Below are 14,679 nucleotides of genomic sequence, written 5' to 3'. Positions count from 1 at the left end.
CAACCGCCGTCAGTAACCAAACACCGCGAGATCTGCGCAAACATGATGTCAACGCAGCTCAGGGGCGGTGTAATCCCGCGAGATGTGACGGCCTGAAACGGTCAGACTGAGGCGTTCAGGGTCGGCTCAGAAATAAACATAGCCTGCAGAGAAAATCTTAAGTCCAAGTCCCTTAAAATAAATAAATATATAAATGTATAAATAAGACATTTAAAAACTCCTGAGAAAGATTTAAAAGGTCTTAATTTTCATTTACAAAGATCCTGAATGTGTTTTCTGTCCTATAGTTATAAATTTTACTGTCCGACGTTTGTTATGAAACTCGTCCACTCACAGTGGACAAAAACATCTTTTCATTGGTTAATCCATCAATCAGTTTTCTTCTGCTTATCATGGAGTGGATCATGAAATAGCTGGCCCCTGGAAATAGACAATAAAAGGCCCCCTCCTACACAGGACTGCCCCAGACTGAAAGTCTATTTGTGGTCGTTAAACTGAATCTCTGTGGCGTTCAAATAATAATTATCAATAGTCACTTCCTCCCAGAGGCTCTGGACCAAGGGCCCCAGACCCCTCAGTAATTCATCAATGGAGATCAGGTTTATATATTATTTATTGATTATACTACAAGAAAAAGTTAGAAGTAGAGAAAAGTAGAATCTGACTCTTTTTTATTCAGCAGCAACATAAATACAACAACATTTACAAAGCCACAAGAGGTGAGTAAAGGAAAACTTAACAAACTATAAATTAAAATTAGAAAATTCACTGCAACAAATGTGTACATAAATGTGTTTTATGTGTAATAATATAAGCTTTGAAAAAAACAAACAAAAGTGCAGTTCCCTTATACCTGAGTAAAGTGGGACAGTGAGACATGTAATACAGCATAAAGTAAAATACTGCAGAGACATTTGACAAACATGAAAAATTACATTACATTGATGAAATACATCAAATATTTATAATGTGCATGTGTGTATTAGTGTATGTGTAATATAAATGTAACATAACAAAATACTATAAAAGTACTATATTTTTATTGTTATAATATAAAATAAAATAGATGGAGCATTTATAAATGAATACAAAAACATATATTTTTGTTTCTGAGAAAAATTTGACACTAAGAAATTGCCATAAAAGTCTGATGTTTCACGTATGACAAAAAAAAAAAAAAAAACATTATACATAAAACTAGATGTTGTCCAAAGGTTTCATGTACAGAACTTTTCTGTCTGATGAACCTGAGCTGTGTCAGGTCCTCCTCTGCAGGCCATCATTCACACCTGACTTTTTATTTTCTTTGAACTTTTGTTTTTTCTGTGAATGTTTCATTTGTTCAGATTGAAGTGTTTTATCTGTCATGACCTGTCTGTTTTAAGTGTAATGATGTGTCTGTTTTGGTTTGCGGCCATGCGTGAGGCTCTTTTTCAAAAGAGATTATTATAATATTAATAATTAGTGTGATCAGTCGCAGTGAGGTGTTGCAGTAGCAGGGGGCAAAAGGCTCCATCAGTATCATCTATGATTTATCAACCTTGTATATAAAGACACCTGTATGTGTGGCTGATTAGCTCCACAACTCTAGGGGCTGAACGTGGACTCAGTTTCCCACAATCCTCCACTCATCACATTAACAGATGAGCTGGGCTGACAAAAGTGTAGATCTGAGTGTCTCAGTTATTACAGTTCACTCAGCTGTTAACTGCAGCAGCCAGCGATGCTCATGTAGAAAATATCAACTCACAGTGATGTTGAATTGTGGGGCGCCCTCTAGTGGCCGCAGTGAATGACAGGGGAATGAGAAAGTCAGGAGGACGCTGTTGTGACCGACAACACCCAGGAGACTGCATCGTTTCCTGTGTGGGTCCAATTGGAAATGTTGTTTAATGTAGCCATGATCTTAACTGCGTGTTTCTTAGTGTAACCATGCCGAAGGTTCTCTAATTTAAGGATGTAGGATACTTATTTTAACACAAATCAAAATCTTTTCTTACCTGACCAATGTTTCTGTGCCACTCCCCAACCATGTGTTTATCCTTGTCCTTACTGGTCTGTTACTGACACCATGACAACAAAGATCCACTGGTATGCTCGTGCAAGTCGTATCCGGTTGGGACAAACGAGCTGAATAGTTGTTCAGGTTGGAGGACGTAACCTGAGAGGGAAACCTGTGGACACTGCTCACAGCTTACTATATATATAAAAACTTGATTTTGCTTTACTTGTGTTTACACTTAATGTTCTGGTGAAAATACATCACTGTCCATCAATGAGGACATGCCCTTTATTCTGCCATTACCACAGGACTACAGAGCCACAACTGAGTCTGGTCCAACCTGAACCTCAAAACCAGGGTCAGGTTACATAAAACATCTTAAGTTTTCTACTTAAGTATGACACTTAAGGTTAAGGTTAATTTTCTTCATTTATCACCAAAAACTCAGTTATGTTGCAGGTTAAGATAGAATCGGGTACTTGTAGTTTTTTTTCCATACTTCGGTTGCTAAGGTCTTTTGTTCAATGGTTTAATTGACTTTAAGTGATTCCTTAATTATAAGACTAAGATAAAGATAAAAGCTTAACTCAGACTTTAAGGAAAATCTTAACTTAAGGTGTTTTGTGCAACTGGCCCCAGGTCTCAACATGCAAACAGACATCTGAGGGTTTGGCCCAGAGAGAACTGACCAAAACTCAAACTAGGCCTACAAAGATAGACCTACACACACACACACACACACACACACACACACACACACACACACACACACACACACACTGAACTAATGGTTAATTCAGGAATTCCCCAACAAAGTTTGGCAAAAGGAAGTTGCGTGTGTGTGTGCGTGTGTGTGTGTGTGTGTGTGTGTGTGTGTGTGTGTGTGTTGGGGTGTGGTGTCACATCACAGGAAGTAATGTAAAGTCCTAACAGAGGCAGTGACCTGAACTTTACCTGCTCTAAAGCTGTGCATTGCTTGGTCTATATTACTGAGAAGCACCAGAATAGATTACACCAACTAGCTTAACCAGTCTTAACTAGCCTTAACAAACCTTAACCAGCGAGGGGGATCCACTCAGATCAGGACCAAGATCAGATCAGGACCAGGATCAGATCACAGCCAAACAACTCTACACAAACAGAGTACAACAACAACACAACAGGCACGGTGCAGTGAAGACATGAAGAATCAACAGAAGAAAGAACAGAGAAATAAACAAATGAGGGAACAGGTTTATATGAGGGAACCTTTCATACTCTGATCAGCTTCACATGTAATGGTTCACACACTGTCTGTCACTTCTCACAACAGAGAACTTGGTTTTGGAGGTTTTGACTAAACTGACTCATTATGACCTAACAACACTGGTGATGTCATGCTCTGCCGTCTGATGATTCATGTGGACTTTGTACTTCCTGTGTTATTTTGTAATCACTTCCCTGTTGTGTATTTGGTTGTTTTACTTCCTGTCCTTGTGTTACTCTGTGGTGAGCCTCGCCCTGATGTGTTCTACCTGTTGCCTGCCACTCTGTGTCTTTACTTCCTGCTCAGTGTCTCTGTTCAGTGTGGATCTGCAACTGGAGCATCTGTATGAACCATAACGGCTGAAAACGTACAAAGTAAAATAACAAAGATTTACTGAGAGTAACTTTTACTCAGGTTTTAACTCAAACATGTCTGAACACCATAGCATCTGTAATACACACAGAAAAAAAATTCTCAGGCTTTTATTTTTGAGGACCACATCGGAAGCGGCTCTTATTGCAGTGAGCCGGTCGACAGGCGGAAGCAGTTGAACCCGTGAGGCTGATCCCGGCGTGTGAGACCGGTGCTCGGTCCATGGACTGAATAGGCTTTCAGTAGGGTCTTTATCGGGTTTGTCTCAGACTGGTCTGATGTGACGGACTGCTCCGGGTACCGCTGTGAACGCCCCCTCGCGGCCGCGCGGTGTTAGCTGTTAGCCTGTTAGCTTGAGAGTTTAGTCAGAGTTTAGTTTGAAGGGGTTCAGAGATGTCGGGGGGAGACCTGAGGGGACGCTTCCTCTACAACCTGCCGTCATCCGTCCATTGGGACTTTTGCCGGGTCATGGATGGACTGTCGGACCTGGACTGGACCCGCTTCGGTGAGTCAGAACCAGGACTCAGGCTGCCTGCTAATGGCTAACTAGGAGCTGGAGGGGACAGACAGATTTGTTTACGTAGCTGCCTGTCTGTCTGTCTGTCTGTCTGTCTGTCTGTCTGTCTGTCTGTCTGTCTGTTTACCTGTGGCTCAGGAGGTGGCAGGCTCCGCCAGTCCGCGTGTTGAAGTGTCCTGTGGCAAGATACTTTACCCCAAATTGCCTGTGATGGCTGTCCCATCAGTGTATGAGTGTATGTGAATGATAGAAGCGCTATATATATGTGCAGTCCATTTACCATTCACCTACCGGCCTGTCTGTTTACCTGTCTGTATATTTACTTGTCTGTCTGTCTGTTAGACCGTCTTTCTCTCTCTGTCTCTCTTCCCCTCTCTCTGCCTCTCTCTCTCTCTCTCTCTCTCTCTCTCTCTCTCTCTCTCTCTCTCTCTGTCCCTCTCTCTGCCTGTCTCTCTCTCTCTGTCCCTCTCTCTCTCTGTCCCTCTCTCTGCCTGTCTCTCTCTCTCTGTCCCTCTCTCTGCCTGTCTCTGCCCCCCCCCCCGCCTGTGTCTCTCTCTGCCTGTCTCTCTCTCTCTCTCTGCCTGTGTCTCTCTCTGCCTGTCTCTCTCTCTCTGCCTGTCTCTCTCACTCTGGCTGTCTCTCTCTCTCTTTCTCTCTCTCTGTCTGTCTCTCTCTTAACCTCGATGTAAAATGTCATGAGGTCATGGAAAGATGTGAAGGAGAATTCATAAGGACTTAGGAAAAGACAATCGCAGGTGCAGGGAATGCAACTGCACTTATACTAAGCTTTTCTTTAAACTAACTTTATTTATAATACTTGGGCAATACTCCTTTCCCCAACCAAAACACAATGCAAACAGGATTGAATTGATGAAATAATGTGAAAGAAAAATACAAAGAGAGAAAGTTGAGCCATTAAAGTAATAATTAAATAGAAATAAGAAACTGTGTAAGGGAATAAATTATATTCAGACATAAATATTGTAGTTTCCTGGCATAGGCGCTTTTGACATTTCTATATAATTGTTAAGTAGAGAAAATTCATTTTTAGTGATTTCCACAGTGGGAGGGGACTTTGTAAAACAACATTTATGCATTGGTTATAGTATTTTGCTATGATGATGATATTGTTCACTATAAATTCAATATGCTTGTTCTTCATGATGACTCCTAACTGGACAGATGGATTTGGGGTTCAGACGATCAGACAAGGATTTCCAATCCAAGTTTTGATTTGTGTCACAAACATAAAACAGGTGCTATGTTCTTTCTACATTTACGTGTGTCTGCTGAGGTGAAACCTCAGTGGTGCATCACTCCTTTCCTTATCATTTAGAGAATTCAACCAGCTCTTATCATTGCTGCTGCTTAGACACTTCTGCGTCATTTCACTCAGCTAGAAACCTTCCTAAGCAAAATAGAGCGCAGCCCTGGACTGTTCAACTTTTCACAGGTCAGACTCTCATAATTCCAGTAACTCTGATGTGACTTGAAGGCAGCGTTAGGTGATGTGTGATTGTGTTACAGATGCAGTCTGAAATAAGAGGAGTCGGAGTGAAATTATTGATCAGCTGGTCAATAACTGTCCCTCTCTCTCCCCCTCCCTCTCTCTCTCTCTGTAGCCTCGGAGGTCCTCCACGATCAGAACACTGTGCGATTGGCTGAGAGGAGGGAGAGGCGGACCGACTGGGTGATGAACCAGTGGGAGAACAGGAACGGTCGAGTAGGGGAGCTGATCGACCTATTGGAGCGTCTACAGCTGTTCCGCCCCCGTGACGTCATCCTGGGCTGTGGGTTCACCTCTGATGACCTCTGACCTTAGACTGGTGACTTCTGAGTCAGGACTTAATAAAACTCCTCTCTGTCTGCAGGGATGCCCAGTATGATGCCTTTCTCCTCTCTCCCTCCTCCTCCTCCACCTGCTCCTATTGCTCATCGTCCTCACGTCTCTCTCCCTCAGTTCGACCCCCCTCCCAAATCCTCGGAGGCCCCGCCCACATTGAGCACCTGTAAACTGACCACAAAAGGTAACACACACACACAGGTGTTTGTTTTTAGGATCAGCAGTGCAGCAGTTAGGGTGTGTGTCAGTGTGTGTCAGTGTGTTTCACTGTCCTACAGTCTCCTACAGTGTCCTACAGTGGTCTCTCTCTCAAGAGGAGGTCTGTACTGGATTTAAGAGACCCTCATTAACTAAAGACTGATGTTCACCTGCTACGTGTTACGTTCACTGCACTGACGTCAGGTGGTGACTTCTTTTTCTGTTCTTTTTTTCAGTAGATACAGGAGGAGGAAAACCGCTACCCAGACCTGCTCCACCCCCCTCCAGTCTGCAGTCTGGCCTCCACCAACCCCCCCAGGTCTCACACACACAAACACATTTGAGCCGCGTTTCGAACTTTTAGTTCCAGGTACTTTTCTTCAGGAACTAAAAGTTTGCTGTGGCCCATTGTTGTCTGCGTTTCCACTGCGGCCTAAAGTCCCAGGAAGATTATGCAAAATTATTACTTGACATTACATTATTCACAGCACTTTGAGGACATGACATGAAACAAAATTCGGGACAAATTGCGTCCCGTATATATTCAATACAGGACACAGCATTTTATTTTCAAATATGTGACGATCCCGTATTATACGTGATGGGTGGCAACCCTAGCCACTCCGGTTGTTGTGGTCCTTTATTTTTTTGAAGTCCTGTTTCAGTTTTCATTACCTTCTCCCGGACCCGTTTTGCAGTGTGGAAAATGTGTTTGCTTGCTCAGTGCTCACTCGCTCACTCACTCACTGCAGACTTTTAAACATCGCGGGTGAAATAAAATGCAGCAAGCACTCAACCAATCAGAAATGTTCAGCACTGCAGACCACACCCCCAAAGTTCCTGAACCTTTGGAAAGCACTACCCCCCAACCAGGTACCTTTTTTGGGGTTTGATCAATTACCCTGGAACTAAATTTAGACCCTGGTTCCTGCGGTGGAAACGCGCATAGTTCCCTTAGAGATTCGTGGTTCCTGGGGAAAGTTCCTGCGATAGAAACGCGGCTTTGGTTACTAACCCCTAACCTAAATAGGGCTCACACACACTCACACAACATGATGCTAATAATAATTATAATGATGATAATGTCATCCCTCAGCCCTCCCAGGTGGCGACAGGCGGGGTGATGTGCTGGTCGTATGAAGAGGTGCATGCTGGGACACATGGGTTCTCCCCCTCCCTGCAGGTGGGAGAGGGGGGGTTTGGAGTCGTGTACAGAGCGACTCTGAAAAACACAGACTGTGCCGTAAAGAGACTAAAACAGGTCAGCCAATCACAACACAGATCGCACGTGACTCATTTTGACAAGGTCCAGTCTGAGGGACGGAGCCTCCAACGCGATCCTGAGATGAATCTGGGGGTTCACAGGGTGATAAATGTCAGGGTGTTACACCTGTATGTAAGGTGTAAGGTACAGACGCACCAATCTGACCCACATGACCAGAATCCGTGTCAATACTCATTAATGAGCTCAGGTATGAGGCGGCCTCCAGAACAGTGAGGGGTTATGTGGTCTCTTCGTCCTGTCTGTCAGACACTGGTTTATGATATCTCTGATTTCCTGCTGTCAACAGTTTTATTGTGTCCAGGTGTGATCCCTGTAGAGATAACAGGTTTTAATGTGAGCTCAGGTTCTGTCAGCACAGTCTGTATTTACTTCTGTGATGGAGGGTTACGTCCCCAGTTCCTCAGTTACCTCTGGAGGGACACGCCCTCAGTTAGGGACACACCCCCTCTCCTTCAGTTACCTCTGTGATGGAGGGACACGCCCTCACTCACAGTTATCTCTGGAGGGACACGCCCACACTCCCTCAGTTACCTCTGGAGGGACACGCCCCCACACAGTTATTGCAGCAGGAGGGGCGGAGACAGACAGACTCAGGTTCTGAAACCTGCCAGCGAGCAGGTTAGCTTCACTTGTTGTTGATGTTGAGGTTGAGGTTATTGTTGTTGTTGTTATTGTTGTTGTTGTTGTTGTTTTGTGTTGTTGTTGATTTTGTTTTTTGTTGTTATTGATGTTGTTGTTGATGTTTTGTTGTTGCTGCTGATGTCTTTTTTTTTCTTTTTTTGTGTTGATGTTGCTGATGTCATTGTTGTGTTGTTGATGTTGTTGCTGATGTCGTTATGTTGTTGTAGGACTGTCTGATGGACTGGACTCTGCTGAAGGAGAGTTTCCAGACTGAAGTAGAGAAACTGTCAAAGTAAGTGAATCACTAATGTTTGACCTTTGAACACTGAACTGTAAAAACAGAGGAAGCTGTCACAGCTCATTATCTCAGCTTTAATGATCGGAGCTCGTCTGCTTCTCCTTCAGGTTCAGACACCCCAACATTGTGGACCTGCTGGGCTTCAGTGAGGGAGGGGGGTCAGTGTGTCTGATCTACAGCTACATGGACAACAGATCACTGGAGGACCAGCTGCAAAACGTAACACACACACAACACACACACACAAAATGTAATATACACACAATGAAACACACACACAATGCACACACTACTGATTACTGCTCCTCCAGGCTTGTTTGTTTGTTTGGTCTATTGTTTGTTTGTTTTTTTGTTTGATTGTTTGCTTCAAAGAAAAAGAGAGAAAATTGTAAACTGTATAAACAACAACAGAGAGAGACAAACGCGCAGAAAGACAAAGACATACAACACCACACATTCTGATGTGATGTAATATCTGTTTATATTAATATTTGTCTGTATGTGTGTGTGTGTGTGTTGTCAGGAGTGTGCGCTCTTCTCCTGGTCTCGGAGAGTAAATGCTCTTGAAGACGTATCAAAGGCTCTGCAGTTCCTCCACACACCCCCCGGCAGACACCCACCACTCATCCACGGAGACGTCAAGAGGTGAACGTGACATCACACCGCATCACATAACATCACACCACATCATATGACATCACACTTAATCACATGACATATGACATCACATGACATCACACCACAACACATGACATCACACTTCATGACATCACACTGAGCTATGTGATGTGGATTGGTTCAGAATGTCTATTTTGTAAACGGAGCTGTTGTCTTCACAGGTGTTTTACCTGTGACTCAGAGAGACCAGAGTCCTGGCAGCTGCTCTGACTCTCGACTGTAACTGCTGCTATAGTTTACAGACCTCTATAACTCTTCTGTCTGCAGCAACACCTGAATGCTCTGTGTCTGTGCCCTCAGTTCAAACATCCTGTTGGACCGTCACCTGGTGGCGAAGCTGGCGGACTTTGGTTTGGCTCGGTGTGCGTCTCGTGGCTCGTCTGGACGCTCGGCAGCTCAGACCGCATCTGTCGGTAAAACAGAGACAGTAAGAGGAACACTAGCATACCTGCCTGATGAGTACGTGAGGAACAAAGAGCTGGGCACCGCTGTGGACGTCTACAGCTTTGGAGTGGTGAGACACCGTAGGGGCTGAAGGGGAGTGTAGTTAGTTTACGAAAGACCTGTGATCTATAGATGGGAGTCAGCTGATGGTCAGGTCTGAAAAGAAAACTGAAAAGTGAACTGTACAGAGATAACTATCAGGCTTATTTATCAGCTGTTTACTCCATCAGCTGTTTTCTCCATATCAACATATCACTGATCCAGGCGCATGGTTCAAAAAGGGTTTTACTTAATCTCTCAATTATTCATGGAAGCGCTTCCACCTTGATGGATTGCTATTATAACAACGCAGTGTTTCACACAGAGTTAGATTCTGTTTGCAGTCAGTTGATTACATATTGTGACTGACCAGTGAGCGCAATCCTGACACAGGCAGCAACAGCTCTGTGTGAGGGGCAAAGAAGGTCTGGGTGAATCACTGCGCTGCGCACAGCTCTACAGAGAAGTAACAGCACAAATCACAACATTAGAAATATTTTATATGATGAGAAGTGTGAATAAATCTTCGGTTCATTATGAAACTGTGGTGGACAAATTTAGGTGATGAATGGGAAAAACTGTGGCGGATTTACCAGGTAGAAAGAAAGAACACTCTGCAGAGCCTTGTGAAAGAGACGTTGTACAACACACAACATGTGACAAAGAAGCTTTGACCTTCTGAGGCTGTATTCTAATGTTCTACCTGACTAATCCCAACAACTAAAAACATTTTCAGCTCACTCTGCTTGAGCGTAACAGCATGAGTGTATGAGTGGCACATATTACTCTCTTGATAATGCTCCTTAAAATAACAGTGAAATTCTGCATCACTGACTTAAGAACAGGTCTTTGCTGGTTAATCGTGCAAACACTTTCTATTGTCTCAAGATAGCAATGCACCAACGATGAGACTGAAACCACTGATGAAGAGTGTGTGTGTGTCTGTGTGTGTCTGTGTCTGTGTCTGTGTGTGTGTGTGTGTGTGTGTGTGTGTGTGTTTCAGGTGTTGTTGGAGGTGCTGACTGGTCGTCGAGCTCTGGAGAAAGACAGGAAGTCAGGAGAGAGATACCTGGTCAGAACACACATACACACACGTTTACGGTTTACCTGTTACCAGGTGCAGATACAATGTGACTACACAATGTGTCCAATATTAAAATATTCATGTTCAAATGTTCCTGTGCAAATGTTTGATTCAAATGTAGTTCTGCTTGTGGTTGTGGTCGTGGTTGTGGTCGTGGTTGTGGTTGTGGTTGTGGTTGTGGTTGTGGTGGTGCAGAAAGACCTGGTGGAGGAGGTGGAGGACAGTCCGACTGGTTCGTCTGAAGCGTCCTGGAAGAAACAGCTGGACCACCGGCTGATGAAAGGTCAGTGTTTTTGTGTTTTCATCACGTGTGAGCTGTCTCCTGCCTGTTGTCTGCAGCTGCTGCTGTATAACTGCTGTGTCTTCAGGGGGCGCTGCAGAGCCTGCTGGCTGTATGAAGATGGTGGCTCTAGCCTGCAGCTGTTTGGACAAGAAGAGGAAGAAGAGACCGGCCATGACCGAGGTCAGAGACAGTGCTGCTTGGTTTAAAGTGTTTCTGTGTGCAGACCTTCATCTGTCTGTGCTGAGTCTGAGTTGCTGCTCTAGCGCCGCCCTCAGGACAGATTTTACATTTGTACCTTCATCATATGAAACTCTGTGTCTGCCCGGGTCCTCAGGCTTTAGCCCACTCTGAGGCTGCAGGCAGAAATCAGTGATTCAGTCAAAGTGAAATCTCATGTTCCATTATTATTTTTGTTAATACTGTCACTCACTCACTCACTCACTCATTCACTCATTCACATTATGAGTATTATAGGACCCTGGTGGACTGTGGTGTTCCTCATGGCTCCTGTTTGGGTCTTCCTCACCTGTGTGTTTTATGTTTTCCACTCAGGTGTTTGAAAAACTTCTGGACATCCACAACATGGTGAGGATGACCTGCTCCTCCTCCCCCCTCCATCACCCTCCTCCACCTCATCTTCATCCCCCCTCCCAGTCCTTCCCTCGACCCCCCAGCTCCCTGGACTCCAGTGTGGGAGCTCTGTCCAACCAGATGTCTAAACTGGGACCACTCGAATACACCTACCAGTCCTCTTCGTCTTCCTCCTGTGCCCTCACCCTTCCCCACCCCCTCCACTCCTCCTCCTCATTCGCAGGCCCATGTGAAACTGATGAGAGTCGAGGTTTCTCCCAGTACCACCTTCGCTCCCAGTCGAGCTCAAATGGGGCCAGCTCCAAGGCTCTGTCCCCATCCACTAGAGATCCCTGTCCAACTGGGCCCACAGAGTCCCAGTTCAGCAAGCCTTCTGTCCCCACTGAGGACCAGTACAACTTTCCTCCTCAGCCCAGCTCCAGTAATAGACCAAGGGCCGGGGCCGTCACAGGACCAGACACCACAGCAGGGGCCACAGCAGGTCTCTACAGTGTCTCAGAATGCCTCTCTCCCGTGGGGTCCCTGCAGTCATTGTCCCTGGGGCCCGCAGGTAGGTTCGCGGCTCCACAGACCATCAGGAGTTAGTTGGTTTAAACAAAAGAGTCACAGGCGAACATCAAACATGGTCGTGCTCTGTAGACCAGACCAGGTTCACTCAGGACCTGGATCACTGTGAATTCTCCTACTGCAACAATCAGTATTTAGTTAATCCAATAAGTGACCAGTATGAAGAGTAAAGGTTAAAAACCAGTGGATGTGATTTCCTGTCTTTGTGCAGTCGACATTAATCCAAGTAAACAGCGTTTCCTGGAGAAGAAGACTCTGTATGAGGAGGGACGGATCCAGACTCCAGAGCTGCTGTCATCACACGACCTCTGTACGTCAAACACTCACGTTTATCTCAGTTTATCTGAAATACATATATTAATATATGTAACTAATGTTGTTTCTCTGTTTTATCATCTCATATTTAGTCTTCATCTCAGTTTATCTTGTCCTGTCGTCATCAGTTTTCATCTCATTTCATCCAGATATCAGATGTTTGTTCATCTCATGTTTCCTCTCTTCATCTTTGTTTTCCATCATCACACTCCTCATTTTATGTCTCACTTCATCAGCTCAGCACAGACTCCAGTCATCCACTGACCCCATGTTGTATCTCACATCTCGTTCTGTCTCATCTCATTTATTCTCATCTCTCATCAGTGTTTCAGTCATTCAGTTGAATTCACCTTAATTTCTACAGCTCCACATCCTCAGACATAATGTGAAGGCCCTTCATAGAGTCAGGTCCAGACCTTCACTTATTGTGGAGAGTAAGTCTAGGAACCACAGTGTGTCAGCATTTAGAGAGCTGATAGTAAAGAGTTGCAGTAGTCCAGTCTAGACTAGTTTTTCAGCTTCCTTTAGAGATTTTCACAATAATGGTCAGGTGGAAGAAGGCTGTCCTAGAGACTTGTTTTATGTTTGAAGTAAAGGACATGTCCTGGTCAACAATGACCCCAAGGTTTCTGACTGTAGCACTGGAGGTCATGCGAATGTTAAAATGATCAGAACCTTGTGGAAAAGAGTCATTGTTAACATGAACAAACTGGAATCTGTCAAACAAGTCTGACTTTAACCAGTCTGGTTCCTTTAATGCCAATGACATGTTTTAGTCTCTGTAATAAGATCCTGTGATCAATGGTGTCAATGCAGCACTAAGAGGTTATAGAGGTTATATATAGAGATAAACAGTATCTCATTTAATCTTATCCATCTCATGTGAGCTCATTTTATTCATCATGTCATTACTTCTTGTCTCCTCTCATGTCTCCATCTCACTCCACCTCATCTCATGCCTCAAATCTGATTTCTCATCTCATCTTGTTGGTTGTATCTCTTCATGGTCATATTTAGTTCTGGCTCAGTGTATGATGTCATCGTGTGTCATTAGACGGAGGGCAGAGCTCTGCAGAGTCCAGAGGACCAGAGGAGAGCGATGAGCTGGATTATCTTCCTGCCAAACACAACTAGCAGAGAGGTCACCTGAGGTCACGTTCCTTCCCAGAACCAACACACAGCTGTGAACTCAGAATCACCTGCTGATGTCGACCTGCAAGTGGTGCTGTTTCACAGAGTTCACACATCTGTTGAATCCATTAACTCCTCACCATAGTCATCTATGGGCTCATGTCAGGGTCAAAAAGGCTCTGAGTCTGTAAAGGGATGTTACTAAAGATTCCACAGTCTGTGTGAACCTGTGAAATAAATCTGATTTCTTCATGTGGAGAAAAGAGATTATGAACAGGCGAGATCAGTGGTGAGCTTACACACACACACACACTGTGATAGATGAAGAGCTTTGTGAACAGAAGCAGAGTCAAACTGTCCAATCAGAAGGCAGGTGGTTTAGTTTGACAAATGTTCACACACACTGTGGTTTAGGTTAATTCACAAAAGTTCATTTACAACCCCAGACTGTGGAATCATGAGTGACCACTTCAAAGGCTCAGAGTCTTTTTGACCCTGGCGAGAGCCCATAGTGATCCTGGTGTCTCTACGTCAGTTTAAACAAATCAACCACAGAGAAATCAGAGTGAGCCAACGATGGACAGCTGAGGTTTACGTGAAGATATGACATCCTCCACAGGGTTTAAGGGGCCTGTGGTCCTGTGCCTCAGTTTGAAGTGACTGTTATCACATCATTGGAAAGTTAATCAAAAGACAACAGACACAAAATGACTGCAAACCATAAAACCACCCCTCATCCAGTGTAGGAGGGTGGGGGCCTCCGTGTGTGTCCAGGGGCCCATTGTCTCCCGATGTGTCTGTGCCGATCAGACCTTTACTGACATTATCATCACCAGTGAGGTTTATTTTTTTTAACTGTTTATTCACATTCACTGATAATAAACTCACACATTTTATCATCTGAAAGTGTTGACTTATAAAATGATGGAAATGTTTTCTCCTGTTTTCTTTGACACAAATGATTTATTTTAATTAAATAGAATTTTTAACACTTTTATATTTTATAGACTTTTCAGATTTGACACAAATAAACAGTTGTCATGTGAATCTGACATGTGTGATGTTCTTTTGTTCTTCCTAGGTTCACCCACTGGGGGGGTGCTATCCACCCATTTCAAACCCTTTCTGAATGTTTTCTTTCTGTAAACCAGCTACATCATTACAT

General features: G+C 44.2%; 1 protein-coding gene across 4 annotated transcripts; it reads left to right on the top strand.

Moving 5' to 3' along the window:
* The first annotated feature begins 3,457 nt into the window (after window positions 1-3,457).
* On the top strand, window positions 3,458-14,566 carry irak1 (interleukin-1 receptor-associated kinase 1). Of its 4 annotated transcripts, none has more exons than XM_056383840.1 (16): window positions 3,458-4,125; window positions 5,760-5,927; window positions 6,009-6,164; window positions 6,415-6,497; window positions 7,275-7,439; window positions 8,312-8,376; window positions 8,490-8,601; window positions 8,906-9,027; window positions 9,361-9,574; window positions 10,547-10,615; window positions 10,823-10,910; window positions 10,996-11,090; window positions 11,463-11,495; window positions 11,725-12,051; window positions 12,280-12,378; window positions 12,476-14,566. In XM_056383840.1, exons 1-16 carry the CDS (start codon window positions 4,014-4,016, stop codon window positions 12,725-12,727), a joined length of 2,160 nt encoding a protein of 719 aa, XP_056239815.1. In that variant the 5' UTR covers window positions 3,458-4,013; the 3' UTR covers window positions 12,728-14,566. The 4 variants fall into 4 exon arrangements, with proteins under 4 accessions (XP_056239815.1, XP_056239813.1, XP_056239816.1 ...); XM_056383841.1 differs by having other exon boundaries at window positions 3,463-4,125; window positions 13,438-14,566; XM_056383838.1 differs by having other exon boundaries at window positions 3,460-4,125; window positions 11,463-12,051.
* The last annotated feature ends 113 nt before the right edge of the window (window positions 14,567-14,679 follow it).

The sequence above is a fragment of the Seriola aureovittata genome, chromosome 9, assembly GCF_021018895.1.
Source record: "Seriola aureovittata isolate HTS-2021-v1 ecotype China chromosome 9, ASM2101889v1, whole genome shotgun sequence".
Taxonomy (NCBI): Eukaryota; Metazoa; Chordata; class Actinopteri; order Carangiformes; family Carangidae; genus Seriola; species Seriola aureovittata.
The sequence above is the reverse complement of the archived record's forward strand: the minus strand, read 5'-3'. Positions and strand labels throughout refer to the sequence as shown.